Source organism: Quercus lobata, chromosome 7 (assembly GCF_001633185.2).
Source record: "Quercus lobata isolate SW786 chromosome 7, ValleyOak3.0 Primary Assembly, whole genome shotgun sequence".
Taxonomy (NCBI): Eukaryota; Viridiplantae; Streptophyta; class Magnoliopsida; order Fagales; family Fagaceae; genus Quercus; species Quercus lobata.
The window spans coordinates 44,029,581-44,048,217 of record NC_044910.1 but is presented as its reverse complement, the minus strand read 5'-3'; the positions used below and the strand labels follow the sequence as shown (position 1 = coordinate 44,048,217).

The window sequence follows — 18,637 nt, the reverse complement described above, 5'->3', positions numbered from 1 at the left end:
ATGGTCATTGGATTTACTCTCAAGTGGTTTGAGGTAGAGGTTTCAACTTTGAATTCTACAATGGAAACCGCTTGGAAAAAACCTCATGCCTCTGGCTCAATGTCCACTAGTGCTTTTGTGAGGTTGGGATAACAACTGACTCATTAGTATCCTATTTGTAGTCTCGAACCCAATGAGTAGAATGCTATTATAGTGATATCATGTAGGAAAGCTAAGATGGTGGCTTCTTGCTACCCTTTTTTTAATTATATATATATATATATATAAAATAAAGATTCTCAAAAAATACTAAAACCAATGAAAAAATTGGTTGAAGAAGAATTAAATTGAAAACATATTAAAATGGAAGGAAGGAAATGAAAAAATATATATTAAAAGAATAAATTCAAAACATGTTAAAATTGGAGGATATAATTTGTAAATTAACTTAAAATGGATTATACTTGACGTTGAAGTAACTTAAATAAATCCGATACATTTCTACTACTAGTTTATAATCATTAAAACTCTTTGATCCCATAAGACACCTCAGTAACCTTATAAACCAATAGCGCGGAAGATTAAACTGAGACATTTAGGTTTACATCACGTCCCAAACCAATAAGTCTATCACCCAGATACTTTCATGAGGTTCCGATCATTAACATCTAACATCACTTTTACGTGTACCAATTATAATAGATAAGTCACCCCAAATCCAATCATTGTTTAAAAAAAAAAAAAAAACGAACTGACAAAAGTAGAGAATTGTTCAAGGAGGAGGAGAGCCACAAGTATGTGATAGGGTGAGGGTGGTGGGAGCACATGAAGTTGGGCCACACACAAAAGAAGAGAAGGGAGAATGGAGGAAGAAGAGAGGAGGGCTCACTCACAGAGACAGTTGGTGACACCTCAAAGCACTCAATAGTCAATATCGTATTGTGTCTCAGCCGACAACAGGCCATTTTGCATTACAATGATTTGATAAGACTCACTCAGCTTCCTTGCACGTGCATTCCTCAGCTCTTATTAGCTGTCACTCCCAATCTCTGCCACATTTTTTTTATATATATATAAATATTTCCCCCAACCACCCCAACCCATAACCTCTTATTAACTCCTCCCCATGCTTCCTTTGGGGAAGCACTGGTTAATAATGTTAAATTGTTACCTCCCTCTGTTTTTGTTTTTTTGGTAAGAATCAATCAAAGTTTACTTGTCAAGCAATACATTGGGCTTGGAATGGAAAATACTTTTTTTTTTTTTTTTTTTGGGGTCTGCAACTAGAATTTGCTTTGGCTTAAGATGTTGTTGAGAGTGGTTGATAGGGTGTTTATGTGTTTTGACCATTCTTTAGGATGAAAATGAATGGCAGGGAAAGAATGGACTCACATCCTTTCTTGTTTAGATAGAGAAGGTATCTTATATCTTTGATATATCATATATGTAATATATCAATGACATATGTAAAGTCCCATATGTTATGAGAGAGATGTTACGAATAAATAAGATAATTATTGGGTTGAATGGATTTTAGAAGAATAGATTATAAAAAAATATTTAATCAAAAGTGGATGAAAATTCTAAATTATTGTTATCGGATATATTACATATAAAAGATGATGATATAAATAGAATTATATATTTCTTTTATTTATAAACTGCAATAAGTACTAAGAGAAAGAGCTCACAAATCTTTTCATTCCATCCATTCCTTTCTAATTTATTTATTCTTTCCATTCCTTTACAGCCTGTTTAGATGGAGAAAAACCACTCCCTCTCATTTCGGAGGTGCTTTTAAAGAAATGAATGGTTTCATCCCATTTCCTCGCAAGCATTCATCCTGAAATTGAGAAGAACCTATATAATATCTATAGAAATTGATAGAGGAATGGAATACATTGCATGGGTTATACAGAATAGAATGGAAAGCAACGAGATATATAGATATATTTTGAAGTGTATTTGGTAGTTTGCAGAAGAAAAAGAAAGCAAATGAAATAAATGTATACTTTTACCACCATGCTTAGCATATTTTATTTGTGTTTTAAAGAAATTTATGTAATATATAAAAGTTAAAGTGTAGCATTTATTAATGTTCTTATACTCCTATTGAGCCATATCAGCATATCATTTTGGTCCATTTTGGTTTACTTCAATCCATTCAGTCCATTTCAATTGTAAAATCTATTAGTATATAATTAAATGAGTTAATTTAATTATTTTGTCCAAATCTATTAGTACATGAATTCATTTAAGCTTCTTTTAAGTAATACTAATCAAACAATAAGATCCTTTAAATAATGCATAGTGTTTTCATTCAAAATTTTAATAGTAAAAAGAACATTTAAACGATAATGTTTACTAACTAAAAAATTTACAAAATGAAGTTAGTACAAGTTATATTGTGTATAAGTTTTACAAATCTTTAGAATATATAAAAGCTAAAGCATAGTATTTACTTTTGCTACACTATTTCGAGTCCCATTAGCATAGAATTTTAGTCTACTTTGGTCTAATTCGGTCCATTTCTGTTCCATTTGCCCCATTTCGATCCAATTGATCCAGTTTGGTCTAGTTTAGTCCATTTTAGACTAACTGCGCCTTAAATTGATTCGTTTTGTAGTTTTCTTTTTTAGTTTTGGGCTCAAAATTTCATTTTTCCCCTTAATTTTTGGTTTGAAAAGTATAAAATTTATCCTATTTTGACAAAACTCTTTAGTTTTGAGCTAAAAAATACAAATAAAATAGGCACTAGAAATTAGAGATATGGTCCCTAAAAAAGTAATGAAAATGATAAATATTCAAAAGATTACCTTAAAAATTCAAGTTTAAATAATATAGCCATTATACTTATATTTGGAAGGGGAAAAAAAATACTACAATTCTAAATTTATATAATAATTTAAACTCAATGTAACTTGTTACATGTGTTCCTTGGAATGGAGGTGTACAATTTTTTTTTTTTTAAATTCTATAAAAATAGAAAATAATTTTAACTAACATCTTCTTCATTTATATAAAATAATATTATAATTATGTAATTAATTTTTTTTATTAAATTACGTTTTCCATATATTTATCATTGTATTGTTGTTGAATTGAAAATACATTATATGTTCAATTATAAAAACTTATACAAATAGAAAATACTTTTAAATAACACAAGCACTATTTAACCTACAAATTTTACATTATATTCTTATAAAATGATTATATTAAAATTTTTCCTCGTATCGTGTGAGTCTGCGATAGTAATAATAAAAATGCAAGTCTATATGTACAAAAGTTTAACATTTCCTAATGTTGTAGATTATTAATGGTAGGTAAAAAAAATTAATGTTAGTGGTGGGCTCAAATAAGAATCAATAAAAACTTTATCAATCTAATTGTTATGAAATTTTTTATGTATGTAGCTTTACGTATAACAAAAATGTAATTTCTCCAAAATTTATAAGAGAAATAGATCCTTTCACCCACCTTTTAGGAGGAAAGTATATATAAGAATAGAATAGAATGAAATGGGTTTCATGCTTTCCCACAAAACTCCCAAACAAATGAATATTTGAAATATTCTTTAAAAATTCATTTTAGTCCCTTTTATATTTATTCTTTTTTTTTTCTCTCAAACAAATTGTGGATTTTAGTTTAATTAACTGGTAAAATCACTTATCATCAAATAGGGGACTTAGGTTGGGTTCGAATCCTGCTTACAACAAAAAAAGTAGTATTTTTGCTTGATAAGGAGTAATTGTCATGGAGAAGACACCATAAATTTAAATTCTACTAAATCATTTTTAAAAAAAATTGCTAATGAAATGAAGATGAAATACTTTTATATCCCTATTTTGAGAAATGACACATAAAAGATAAATGGTGAAATAAAAAATGGTATATTTTATTTTGTTTTCATTTATTCTTTTATAAACTCTTTACCACTGAAAAAGAAAAAGAAAAAAAGAGATATTAGTTAGTTAGTTTGTTTTTGTTTTTGTTTTTTTTTTTTTAATTTTATATCCAAGTATAATCTACCAATTCTATTTATTTTATGGTAACTCCCACAGATAATTTTATTTTGTAAATCCCTAAATATAGAGTAATAGACAGGTTGAGACCCTGAAAATCAGAGCTGATAGTGGGTTAGGAACTTAGGATAAAATAAAGTACTGGCAATGCACATTGAACCAATGAATTTCAAACCTGAACTCTTGGATTAATGTAGATTCTAGAAAGTACTCATCAGTATCACCACACACCATTCACTTTGGGGTGAAACTTCTATTATAATGGTGCAGGCACAAAGGTAGAGCCTAATGCTATTTTTTTTTTTTTTTTTTTTTTCATGTATATAATATGTTGAATGGATGGTATCTTAGATTTTCGGGGATTTTGGCACCTTGTGAAATAACAAGTCTCAATTTCTCTGTCTTTGTGATAGTGGGCTTACCACAGTATATAACTCCCAACTCCTAATTATTCTTGCAAACCAAAGCTAGTTTCTTGGTTCAATACTTTCTCTACATCTATAACAATTAAATAACACAGAGTCTCCTATAAAAAAAATAAATAAATAAAATAACACAGAGTCATCAAATTTTTTGAAATGAAGTGGAAAAATACATAATGTTCATTTCAAAAGTTCCTCACTGATGAGAGGATAGGACAAGGATGGATGTTGCCTACCCTCGACATGGAACCAAGAAGAGACCAACAAGGGTCATGGCCCTCTTGGAATTTTGAAAATTTTAAAACACTATATATTAAGAGGCAATGTTAGAATTTTATTTTACTTTTTGGGAAAAAAAAAAATTCATACTTGATTCACCAAAATTAAAATCTAGCCTCAATTAACCTAATAAGTAAAGTGGTCACTTAGCCTATATTTGTGGCGGGTGTCCCTTTCCAAAATAAAACAAAAACACAAATACCTTAATTTTACTAACAAAACGAAAACAAATCCATTTTATATACATGATCTATATATTATAACTACGTATTTTATATAACACTTTGTATTTGCGTATACTCTTTTAGTTTTTACTGCAACTATGGAACAAACATTTTCAAACATGAATATTATCAAAACTAGGTTCTGCAACAAAATGGACATGGATGTTCGAGTAAATTATTTTTTAATTTTGTATATTAAAAGAGATTTTAAAAATAAAAAAAAATTGGTTATCGGGGTTTAGCAAAAAAAGTCATATTTCATTTTGATACATTATAAATGATTGAGTTAAGATGTATTATGAACCAATAATTTAAAAAAATTATTATGAAACAATTATTCTGTATACATTTTTTTAATATTGAATAGGTACTAATTTTATCAATACTAAATTTTAATATATTTCTTATTTTTAAATGATTAAATTTTATTGTTCATGTTTAATTTGTCCAGGCTCAAGGATAAGTCTTGATTCTGTCCTTGCCTACCTTACTCCGTCTTGTTTTGCCCCTTCTTTCTCATCTCTCTTAATCTTATTAGCATCAATGCCACCTCATTAATAATGGTTAAATGATTCCATCTCATCCCATCTTGACCTATATTTCACTTCCACCTCACATGAGTTTTCTCTGTCTTGAAGAGGGGACAGAACACCCATATTCCGATCTCATCACATCCTTACATAAATTTTCTCTATCTTGAAGATGAGACAAAACGCCCATATTCCGATCTCATCACATCCTCACATAAATTTTATTTGTCTTGAAGAGGAGACAAAATGTCCATATTCCAATCTCATCACATCTTCACTCATCACATCCTCACATAAATTTTCTCTGTCTTGAAGAGGAGACAAAATGCCCATATTTCGATCTTATCATATCCTCACATAAATTTTCTTTGTCTTGAAGAGGGGACAGAACGCCCGTATTCCGTTCTCGCCATATCCTATCTCCATCCCTAAAAACAATAAAAGTAACACATCGTTAGGTAAAAGAACTCTTTCCCATGACATCATTTTTTTCAACAAGCAAGTGGAAAGAAAAAAGAGACAAGATCCACAACCCTCACCACAGTTCTTTGACTGAAATAGCAGGTTGTAGTTGAACTTCTTGGAAACAAAGCAAAGTGAATCAGACCAGATGCTACTATAAAATATTGTAAAAAACTCATTGTCAACAATATGAAGTATTACAGGTTAATTTGCACATTATAATTAATCTAACTAATAAATCTCTTAAGACTTATTAGACACGTGAAGAATTGAAGAGAATTACATCTAGGGTCAAGAGTCTTATAACTTAACTTGTTGATATTTTATGGTAATTCCAAGACATTTAGATTCAAATTTCCCTCCATGTTATAACTATTGAATTATTTAAAAAAAAAAAAAAACTGGGTGGTGCCATTTTAACATTAAAATTCATTATCTTCACATCAGTCTCTCTTACATAATAGAATCTATCATGGACCCATTATATTAGCAATAATTATCACTCATAGGACCCCTATCCCTATTCTATACTCTACAGTGAGTCTCCCATATAGAAGAGAAAGGGAAGAGAAAAAACAGAGGTGGATGGTTTTTTTTTTGGGGGTGTTACTGTTGGGAAGCAAAATGTGGTTCTAGAGCAAATCAGAGTGCTTACCTTACCTCAGACTCAGTACCTCTTTTTTCTAAAGGGAAAAATATGCAATGTTGGTTCTCATGCACGTATCTTTCCATTAATGGCCAAGGCAACTATTTGGGGGCACTTCTAACTAATACCACTCTATTATTACTTCTAAACTCCAATTACAAGCATTTTAGCAGGTTTATGGTTTTCAATTACCTTCATACAATTTAATTTCTATTCCCACTCTCCAATTTAAGCATGGACAGACAGTTTTGATAAGGTTGCAAATCAAAGAGCCCCTCTACCTAATATTAATATCTTCTACAGGTAATTAGCTTGCAAAATCTATTTTTATGCTTTGATGCATACCAAAAGCAACCAAATAGGAAACTCATTATGCTTGATTGACTTTGCATATACTGATATTTCCACTGAAAAGGTGGATTTTCCCTGTTGAGGCTGCTACTGCGAATCCGCTATTAAACAAATCATATTAGTCCCAATGTCTTGTCTCATTTTCGGTGGAGAGCCCATAATTTAATTTTAAATACTATGTGTCACTAAATGACATTGGCATTATTTCCTATATAAATAGTGTCAACTAGCTATAGCTAGATTGTGTATATACAAAACACCACAAAAAATGAAGCTTGTAGTGTTGTTCTTGGTTATAATGGTCGTGAGCTCTTCTTGCTTGGCAGTGCCGAGGAGAGGTATGTTGGGTGGTATATATGGACAAGAGCAGCTATACCATGCTCAGAAGAGAAAGGCAATGGAAGATAGTAAAGAAGAGAGCAAAGTTGAGTACCCTGATAGCAGCATCAACAACCACCATACCATACCTAGACAGAATTTCAATAGTGGGGATGGCTCTTCTCAAGGAGAAAATGGTGAGAGTAATGAAGGTGGAAATGGGTAACAATACTTGGCCATGAACTTGGAGTATTTGATGTGAATAAAGTGTTGATATATCTATTTATCTAAATGGTTGTCAGTAGTTTTGTGTGTGTTTCTGATGGCTTGTTAGGTCTCGTTCGTATTATTAGTTTCCTTATATAGCTTGCAAAGTTTGTGATAATAGTCTTGTTTTTTGTTGGGATTCATGGAAAGTTCTAAATCTTTATCTCTAGCAGTCCCTCAACACTTCAGGTGTCATAAGAATGTATATTGCAGTATAGGAACGTTAGGATCCAAATTGAAGAGTGTATGTTCAGTACTATCGTGATATTGTATGTAAAAGATATTAAGTTTGACTAAAGATCTCACTTAGTCTTGTTTTTGTTGGAATTCATGAAAAGTTCTAAATCATTCTCTCCAAAACGTCCCTAACACTTAATTGTAGGCTTTAAATAAATTAAACTGTTTATAAACAACTCGAGCTCAACTCGGGGAAAAGACTTGTTTATATTTGTTTATTTAGCAACTAAGTCCAACTCAAGTCCAAGTTTAAGCTCAACTATCAAATGGGCCAAGCTTAAACATAATAATGTGTTTGTTAACAAGCTTGTAAACATGATGAGACTCCATTCAAGTATATATAATATTATACTTGTCTAAAATTATCTTACACAAAGTTAAAATTAGATTATATAAGTTTTTTAATAGATTCATATGATATCAAATTATTATTTGTAGTAAAAATTCATAAATTTGTGAAGGGATAAAAAATTTTAGTTATGGCTTTACTATAAATAGAAAAAGAATAAGTTAATCAACTCGCTCATGAAAAAGCTTGAGCTTATTTGACAAGAAAATCAACTAAACTTGAACATGTTATCTTATTTGGTAATAAGTTCAAGCTCGACTCATGTTCGAAATAAAATTAAATTAACAAATTTAAACATTTAAACTTGGTTTGACTCGGCTTGTTTATAGCTGACTTAGAAATCATAATAATGTATGTTTCATTGTAAGATTAGTAGGGATGAAATATACTAATGGTTGGAAGCCAGTTTTGCATATCGTGCTATATCACCTTTTTAGGTGGGGGTGAGTTTCGCATATCTAATCTTTTTTATACATAATATATTCCTAATTTATTTATTTAGATATTTTATTACTATTCTTCAAAGCTCTCTCTCTCTCTCTCTCTCACATTAATGTCAAAACCATCTCATTAGGAATGACAAAATACCTCAAACTCGTCCTGCCTCCAATTGCCTTATTTTTGCCTCTCTCTCATTAATGTCAAAACCATCTCATTAGGAATGACAAAATATCTCCAACTCATCTCGCCTCCAATTGCCTCTCTCTCTCTCTCACATTAATGTCAAAACCATTTCATTAGAAATGGCAAAATACCTCCAACTCATCCCGCCTCTAATTGCCTTATTTTTGCCCCACTCAGTTTTTTTCGCAAAAAGGAGACAGGGAGAGGAGCACCTCTAATCCAACTCCATCCCACCCTATTGCAATCCTTAATCGTTAGGGCGAGCCCAAAGAGCATATTTTCAACACTTACATGTTCTCCAATGCTTTTACATATAAAGTTTGAATAACGGTCTCACTCGAAGAGCCTGTGCAAATTATTTGTTGTCAACATAAGAATTGAATTTGGACGAAGCAGAAGAATACTGCATCTTATCTTTTCTGTCCTTATAAAACTGTGCAAAAGATGCTCTCGTTAATGCAGCTATGGAAGAAACTTCCAGGTTTTAGATGTCACGTTCCTATCCATTTCCCCCCGATGGTAATTCCCAAACCAATACGAATGATATTGGGCCAAAAAAGGAGAAAGACAAACAAATAAGTATAAATGGTGACAATCCCAAAATCTCAATTTCCTCCAATAAATTCAACCCAAGGACCCTACCGCTTTTACATAATAAAAAGTATGAATCATCCAAAATCAAATTAATTAAAATTTAAATATAACAGAATAAAGAGAGAACCTCCAATGTTTTAATCTCTACTTAAAGTTCTTGCTATATGCAACTCCAAAGATGGATATTACATAGCAAACCCAACAAAACACCTGCAAATCCTCCCACCACTTTCTCCACAGAAAATCCCAACTCAACCACCACACCCATCAACTAAAAGTCTAAAACTAACTAGCTTAAAGCCTTAAAACTCCAAAATGGCAGATTCATCATCAGCAATAATAATTCTAAATCAGAGAAAAAGACTTTTTACATAATCGACCCTTTAAACCAAGGCCGTTAAGAACATCAGGCCGTGCATGGGGTTTCGAATTGTCAAAGATAAACTACTATTGTTTAAGCATATCAGTTAGTTGCTAGCATCTATTACAATGGAAATTTTAGACACTTTTGCAACATACATCACATTCTCTAACCAGAGTTTTGAGAAGATCCGAGAATTAGATGTTTATGTGCAGAGCATAGCTAACAAGATTTGTAATCCAAAATGCAGATTTTTACAACTAAAAATTAATTTAATATTCCTGACTATTGCTTTACTGCAGATGGCGAAATGGTCCTTCAAGTACAGTTCTTCCTACGTACAGTTCTTCCTCCGCCAAGATTAGATGGTGCACCTTTACTTGGCCCAGGAAGCATGAGAGGGGCAACTTGACCTAGACTTGATTTCTTTGACATGCGCACCCTTGGATATGGATGAATTTTGGCTAGTTCACGGACTCGTTTTAGCAAAGAAGTTGGTAAGGGACGCAAGGCATGCTCCTGCTTCTGCTCAACCTGCATTTGCCATAAAATTAACATTATTATTGATTGTACCAAAACAAGTCCAGATGACATTTGCAACTTAAAATGAAGAACAAATGTGCTTTTATTACAGTGATTCAGCATAAAATCCTTCAAGCACTAGAATAGTTGTAATATAGTATATATCATAACAAGTTTAACTAACTCTTTGCAAATAAAAGAAAGTAAGAGAGCTAACCCCTTTTTTGCTTGCTTTTTGTGCACCGCTAGCTCTCAAAAGATTTCGCCATTTGTCCTGCAGAGTCATGGATAGTAAGCGAAATTTCATGTTTAAATACAACTGCTTAATTAGAAAGGCATTGTAAAATACCCTGAGATCAATAGGAGTGCGATAAGCAGATGCTGAAAACAGGTTCCTCTTTATATCAGTCCATCGGCCTATTCCATGATCAGAAATACCATCAACCAACTTCATCACCTCGGAAAGGGTCCACATCCTTTGATGCTTTCTCCGATCATGCTTTTTAGATTTTTTCTTTGTCACACGGTCATCTTCAGACTCAGATGAGAGAGGTTCCTCATCAGATTCAGGCAGCTGCACATGATCATATATAAACTTAAATATTTGATATTCTGAAACTACAGCAGCACATGATCATGTCTACCAAACCTCAGCATTTCAAGCAAAACAATACTTCCCGTGCAAGGATGGAAAAGAACAGAAAACTTACCTATCATTGAATATGGAAAAAAATCAATTTTCCCCTGAAAATTTCAGTTATATCCTTTTTGATAGACAAAGGACAATTTCATCAATAAGGTACAACCAAAAACAAATCAGTCTACAAGAATCAAAATATTTATGGATATATGCAGGCATAAAATATGCCTGATGGCAAATGTCCTTTTTTATTTTATTTTTTACTGATAAGTAATGCACATCTAGTGGGTTTTGAACCCACAACCTCACCCTCCACTCACTTTCGTGAGAGGACGTACCATTTGAGCTAGAGCTCATTGGTGGCTAATGACAAATGTTAGGATGCAGATCCCTCTGAAATGCAACAACAAAATCCTGACTGAAAATGTTAAATATATCATAAGACCCTCAGGCTCTCATCTCAGAGGGCCACATTGCTCCTGGCCAGTACAAATGACTAATTAAAACCATAGCCCCTTGGCCACTAACTGCTAACATCTTGATATAAAAAAAAAAAAAAAAGTAGATAGTAATCTGAAACTGACAATATAGTTTTACCATTTCAAAAATATACTCCAAAGACAGTTATTGTAATTTTGTTTTACAAAAGATTGGACACGTTTCAACTCAACTAAGCCATGGAAACATGTGAGCATGTTTATAAGCCTGCACACACACATATTGGGAGAGAGGGGTTTGAGTTCAATGAAGCCTCTAAATTACTGGAAGAAATGAGAGGATGTGATGGGTTAGGACTTCCTTACCAAAATTGGCGCCTGTTTTGTCGCCTGTTTCTTTGGCCGTCCCCTCCGTGCCCGAACTTCAGACACTGACTGAATACTAGCAACACGCAAAGGTTTCTCCCCATGAACTACTGTTAATGCTCTACGTCTCACATTATGAAGTTCACTATGAGATCTAACCTTCAGACTTGTATCTTTTGTAGCAGCAGCCAAATATTTTTCTCTTCCCTTCAAACATTTCGGTTTTTTATTTGGAACTTCTTCAATGTACCTCCTAGTAGGCTTACGCAATCTCTTCTCTCTAAGAACTCCACCAATCTTGCTCGCTTCTAAAAAGCTCTTATCGTCATTATCAAAGTCATCAAATTTCCTTAATTCAAGTGAAGCAAGGCCTTCAGCTGGTGTTTGACATCCACATTTGCTCCTGAAGCCACCATGTAACTCACAGGTTAATGCCTTGTTAATAGCACCATTCTTGCATTCGGATGTTGGAATAGTCACTGTTGATGACTCTGAAATCCCTACAGCACCATTACTACTTCCACTTAATCCAGGAGACTGACTCTCCGAGCTTGAGTTTCCCACGTATGATCCCACACGAGGACCAGAAATCAATTCAACTTTCTCAAATTCAATGTCTGTTCTTGCAGAGAAAAGGCGAGAAAGTATCACATTGACTGAATCTAATCAAGTTACAATAGCAGATTAGCAAATGAGACATCATAAAAATTTACCCAGAAGAAAATCTTCACATGCATTGGAGAGACCATGTGTCGCTTCCAGATCATCTACTTCCTCAACTTCATCCAGAAATCCATCAAGAACCTACTAAAACATTAATCAGAGATCAATCACAAACAATTTTTTTTTTTTTTGATGTTGCTCATAAATTAGCAGCATCAAAACAGTTCTAGAAGTGCATAGTTCTCAAAAGGGGATGAAAATTCAAATTCAAGCAAGCCAGAACTGATGGATGACTTTTGCAAAGAAAATTTGAGTGTATTCTTCTGATAAGTAATTAATTTAAAAAGTGCCAAAATGGGGAACAACCAATTACATAGAAGTATACACTTTTTTTTTTTTTTGTTGACAGAATAAAAGGGGCACTTGTGCATGTGGTCATTGTCCCCACCCACTTAAACCCTATTCTTATATGGCGTGCAACCGCCCAAGCAATAATGGGGCTTGCCACTACTCAAACTTCCTACCACTAAGCCATGCCCTCGAGTGGTAAATAGAAGTATTCACAAGGTAAAAGAAAATCATACAGAATAATAAAAGTGTCATGATGTATAAATATCCACAAAAACAGATACGTACTTCAAGTTGTAAATCTTCTCCTTCCTGAGTAGTATTAGAATCCAACCCACCTTGAGATGAATAAAATATTCACCAGTATTAGCATGATAAACAAAGTAAACAGGAAAAGCAGAAAACATGCAAATAGCCAGAAAGCTAAAATTGTCAAGGAAAAAGGTGAACACCAGATGTACAGCTCTTGGGTTAACCTACGTAAATGTATCAAATTATCTCTAAGTACAGATATCCAGGATATCTGCGTCAAACATTAGAATCCCTTTTTTTTTAAATAAGATGTCTGTCAAACATTAGAATCCCTTAATGCACTCTGATATGACTGTGCAAGTATGTATTCCAATTAGGGCTGTAAATGAATCAAGGTATTTATGAACAACTTGTGATCAGCTTGAAAAACTTGTTTTTGTTCATTTATTTAGCAATGAGCTAAGATCAAGCCTAGGTTTAAGCTTGGTTATTAAATGAGCCAAGCTCAAACTTAATAACATGTATGTGAGTATGAGGCTCAATTTGAGTATATTATAATATTATATGTTTATCTTCATATATTTATCAAAAAATATATTGAGAGAGAGAGGGAGTTTGAGATTGGATTATGTAATTTTGTAAATAAGTTAAACAGTAGTTTGTAGTTTTACCAATACAAGGTTGGTGAATCTAATTCTTATAAGTTGATTACCAATGAGATCTAACTCAATCAACAACTCCTCCCTTTATATATGCTTGGTGGAGGACGAGGTCGTGGGTTCAAGATTCACTAACTTATTAATAAATAAATAAAATAAAAAGTTCATTAATGAAAATCATTCTATCTAATTAACTCAAATAATATAATTTCAACTATAATTTAGTTGGTAATTATTAGCATGGATTTGTAAAGGCGTAAACCTTTTTAGCCACAATGTTTACCACACATAGGAGAAAGATAAGTTAATCAAATAACTCATGAACAAGCCTTGTTAGATAAGAAAATGAACCAAGCTTGAATATGTAATCTAACTTAATGAGGAGCTCAAGTAAAAATTAATAAACCAATCCTGAATATGACTCAGCTTGGCTCATTTACAGATATTAATATCCCCACTCAATACTGTATCAAATTTCACTAGTAATTTCTCAGAGACAGAAAACACTCAACTATGAAACAACATAATCATAAAAAATAATGGAGGGAAATATAAGTCCAAATTTAAAGATTATATAGTGATCAAAATTAATGTAAAAAAAATTTAAAAATTAAATTCCCTGCAATGCTGTTTGTGTGTGACAACCTAGGTGCATACTACAGACACAAGGAATCATTCCCACAAAAATCTGTTTCAAACTTTTTGAGGAAGTGCTGAAAACTCTATGAAACTCATCTCCATCGTCTTTTTGAGTAATGTATATATAGGTGTTCTCACATTCTTTTTTTTACTTCTGCAATATTTAGGTAATCTTCAGCCACAACAGGTTGGGATGATATCATTAGAGAGAAAAAAAGGGAGGGGGAGGGGGATTCAGTCTGTTCAACAAAGTTTATGAACCCAAGAAAATATTCCAAATTTACTCACGATAATCATGATGGATTAGACAGAGAGGGTGTTATCAAGTACTCCTGAAACTTCTATCTTCTCCCCTTTATCTAAACAAGCGGACCATGATATACATTCTTTCAAAGATAAAAGCAACAGCAAGGAGCCAGCTGACAAGTCATTAGAGTATTACCACTATTTGTTCTTAGTCCATACTCAAATCCACAGGAGAAATCATCCATTTGCAAGCCTTTTCCCAGATTCTCCCCACCAAAGCTCAGGACACCATCTACTGAAACATGCTCATTTTTTGGTTCCGCAAGTAAGTTCTCAACTTCAATCGCTTCATCGTCTAAAGCAGAAACAAATGATTCTTCTTTTTTTACCTACAAAGCGAACAACAAAAGGATGTTTGTAAAGGACAATGTCACAAGAGACAGTTAAGGAAAGGTCAAGATACAGACAGGCATATTCTATGGCAGGAATTACATAAACTGACTTTATGGAAACAATTTTTTCCATTAGCAATTTTAAGAAAACATTTTTAAAATATGTAATATGAACTGGGACATGCATCATACAAAACATGCAAACATCTTAAGGCCCAAATACGCTTATTTTATGCCACTATCATGCAAACAGATAAGTTCAAAAAAAAAATATTCCATGCTCATGAAACCTCTCACACTCCTCACTTCAACTTTTTAAGATTTTTTTTTTTTTTTTTTTTTTGATAAATAATAAACTTTGTTGAAATATGATAAAAGAAAATACAGAGAAAACAAGGCACACAAGCAGTGCACAAAGAGGTTTCTTTTGAATTGCGTGAAACGGTGTTTTGTATGTTTGGTCAGAAAGTCAGAAACACACTAACCACAATCCCTTGCCATTATCCTACCAGATCCTAATCCCTTTTTATTTTCTTTTTTTGATCAGTCAGCTCCTAATCATATTTATGCTACTTATGTAAATTTTTACTTGAATCCCTTATTAAAGTACCATCTTACAAATCATGCAGAACCAAAGTTTCCTACGACATTTCATTTAAAAAACAAAAAAGCTTCCTAAAACATTCAAAGAGAATTAGACTCAATTGCTTTAAATTTTTTCAATTTTAATCAGCTGGGATTAAAATTGAACAGATTTTCTAGTATTTTGCTTAACACTTACAATGAGTTAAAGAAAACCCCTTTTTATGCTTAAATATTAGACTCGTCTCTTTCTTCTTCTTCTTTTTTCTTTTTTTTTTAATAACTTTGATACTCCCAATTTTCTGCCTAGTTGCTTTACCTAATCTTAAGTTTGTTAATTTTAACAAATTTTCCAATGAGCTCTGGCTCAAATGGAACTTCGTTTTCTCCAAGTATGGGGGGACAATGATGCCATGGGTTCTAACCCAACTGGTTACATGTGTAACTAACAGAGAAGGAAATATATTCATTTCAAAAGCGCAAACATCATATTATGTTATCATGACTCCACACATGAAAAATGTTATAAAGACCAGAAAGATATAAGACTCCATCGTTTAAAAATTGTTAAAAGTTTGATCAGCTTGGGTGAAATTATTGACCAGATTTTCTAGTATTTTTCCTACCAATTGTAATGAGTTGAATGAAAACGCTTTTCACTCAACCCTTTTTTATAATTAAATATTAGACATCACATACTTTAGTTTGACAAACTCATTTCTTTGCCTAGTTGCTTTCCCTAATCTTAAGTTTCTTACTTTTAGAAGTTTTCCATGTTATAATAATGACTCTGCACAATCTAATGAAATAGTAACGTATGTAAATCCTTTCCTTGCAAGTTGCAATGTTGAAAGAAGAAAAAAAAATCACAAGTCATTCCAAATTAAAAACATGATTTGTTGGCAACCTCTGGCATAATAATAAAAGCAACACCCAGTAAGATATTCTCACCCTCTGGCATTTCATGTTAGCAACCTTCTTATGAAAATGTGCTTGTTTATCCATATCATTTATCCTCTTAAGCTTGAAATGACAGTTTCAATGATGCATCAGTTGGCTCATTGTGCCTAGCACATACAGGAAAAGACATATTAGTAAAATTTATTGTCGTGGCCATCAGAAAATGCCCAAGTAGACAAACTATACAGATTCAGGTCAATCATAAAACTTCTTTTTTTTTTAAATAAGTAGATTCAGGTCAATCATAAACAATTAAAAGTGACCAAAAAAAAAATTAAAATGAGAATAAAGCACCACAGAATTACTAGAAGAAAATAGCTTTATAAAAAGGTGACATTAGGGGTAAAAGAAAATACTTTAAGATCCTCATAAACGAAGTAAAAGCATATTTGCATTCATCTCTTCTAATATTACATATGACATAGAGTATACTTTCTGATATTCTAATCCTTTTTGCGCATTTTTCCTTATCTGCAGAGTTGTAAGGTACAATAACAAAGAGTATGAAGGAATAGTCATAACACACGGCCAAACATAACGCATAATTACTTATTCCCATTTATAAGTAGATAACCTCTTATGCATCATAATTCTCAAAGTTTAGATATTAGTTTCCTCAAGTAGGAACTAGGTGAAACATTTGGTTTTGGCCCTTTAAGAATTGAACTCCTAGCTCAACTTCTACTCCCCCCTTTTGCAATATTGTGCTTACAAAGTTGCGCTACAGCCTAAAAGCCTAAAGTATTTCTGACCAACATTTAACATCCCATGTTCAGATCTATCATCGCCATCTTCCTAAATCATCAAACCATCATTTTTTTTACAAGTAGGTTTTGACACCATAGGGAGGGAAAGGAGAGATTCAGGATATTGACATCCACTTCTTGAAGCATGATCCCCAACTAACTGTGCTACCCCTTATAATCATTGCTGTTACTAGTGTAAATCTCAACATTTTTTTTATAAAAAAAAAAAAAAAAAACTCTCATATTACAAGTTCAATCCACCACAAAGTCTCCATGAATTTCCGAGGCGTCTCATGGGCAGGGAGTGGAATAGTGTAGCCAAAGGCCGGGACACCACTCCATATATATATATATATAGACCAAGGATCAATTCTAGAATTTTGTGTCTATTTTGATCATTTATTGTGATCACTCCTATGTCCTCTAATGTCACTGTTAATGAGTAATGACTATCTTTTTATGAATGGGGAATCCACCATGAAAGAATTTGCCCATGAATTTTTATAACTACAAGATGGACCAAAAACAACCATCTGCATTAATATGCAATACCCATCTAATCACAAAAGTAATTAATCAATAAATTTAAAATAAAATCAAAGATTTTCATAAAAGGGGAAAAAAAGAAAATCAATTTAAAAAATAAAAAAATGAAGAAATCTAAAGAAGATAAATCATCTAATATTATAATCTTCATGATCTAGGACCACACAGACAAGCAAATCATTTAGGGCCATACACACATTTTTTTAAAAAATTAAAAAATAAAAATGAAAAAGACAACAACGTGAGCTGTACCCGAACTGTTTACCTTAGCTTAGTCAAAGGTGTTTATTTTAATAAAAATTAAAATTAAAAAAAAAAAAACACGGAAGTTAATATATTTCCCATCATTTTCCTTCGTTTTCTCCGCAACCAAACAAGTACCAAATTTTTTTTTTTAAAAAAAAATACCTCATTCATCGGTAAAAGTAAATCCCAGCGACCTCAAACTCTCCGATCTGTAAGCTCAGACAATCTAAACCAAAAAAACACAAACAAAATCACGATCTACCATAAATCAAAAAAAAAAAAGCAGAGTTAGAGAGAGAAAGAGATCTAACCTGTGAGTGAGCGATGGAGAGAGAGAGAGTGAGAGAAATTCGAGCGAATGTTCGAAACTGCAAAGCCTTAAAACCGCCAAAAAGCGACACGAAACGAGGGATGATAATATAGACGAATTAGAAAAACCAACAAACAAAAAAAAAAAAAAAAAATGGATGGGTGCGTTTTCTTTCTCTCTTTCTCTTTCTTTATTCGATGGAATCTAAATGTTTTTTTTTTCTCTCTGTGTTTTATTTATTTATTTTATAATTTTAGTATTTTTCGACCTATTCAATAAATTTATTTGACACACACACTGACACAGTTGAGTTCGTGACCTAATTTCTTGTTTGTGAAATGAATGTGATTTATAAGAGAGAGCGAGTGAGGTAAGCCACGTGGTAAACATTTAATAAAGAGCGTTACTCGTTGCT

The 18,637-nt window shown here is 32.4% G+C and overlaps 2 protein-coding genes across 2 annotated transcripts; one reads left to right on the top strand and one right to left on the bottom strand.

Annotated features, from left to right (window-relative positions):
• LOC115952101 lies at positions 1–7,484 on the top strand. The gene is made up of 3 exons (XM_031069182.1): positions 1–122; positions 379–394; positions 7,193–7,484. The coding sequence occupies exons 1-3, from the start codon at positions 1–3 to the stop codon at positions 7,460–7,462; spliced, it is 408 nt and encodes a 135-aa protein (XP_030925042.1). The 3' UTR covers positions 7,463–7,484.
• Positions 7,485–9,634: 2,150 nt separating this feature from the next.
• LOC115952891 lies at positions 9,635–18,406 on the bottom strand. Its single transcript, XM_031070224.1, has 10 exons — positions 18,224–18,406; positions 18,075–18,138; positions 16,366–16,481; positions 14,637–14,829; positions 12,933–12,982; positions 12,347–12,437; positions 11,634–12,250; positions 10,540–10,764; positions 10,408–10,464; positions 9,635–10,202 (listed from the first exon to the last, which is right to left on the bottom strand). Exons 3-10 carry the CDS (start codon positions 16,417–16,419, stop codon positions 9,987–9,989), a joined length of 1,503 nt encoding a protein of 500 aa, XP_030926084.1. The 5' UTR covers positions 16,420–16,481; positions 18,075–18,138; positions 18,224–18,406; the 3' UTR covers positions 9,635–9,986.
• Positions 18,407–18,637: the final 231 nt, after the last annotated feature.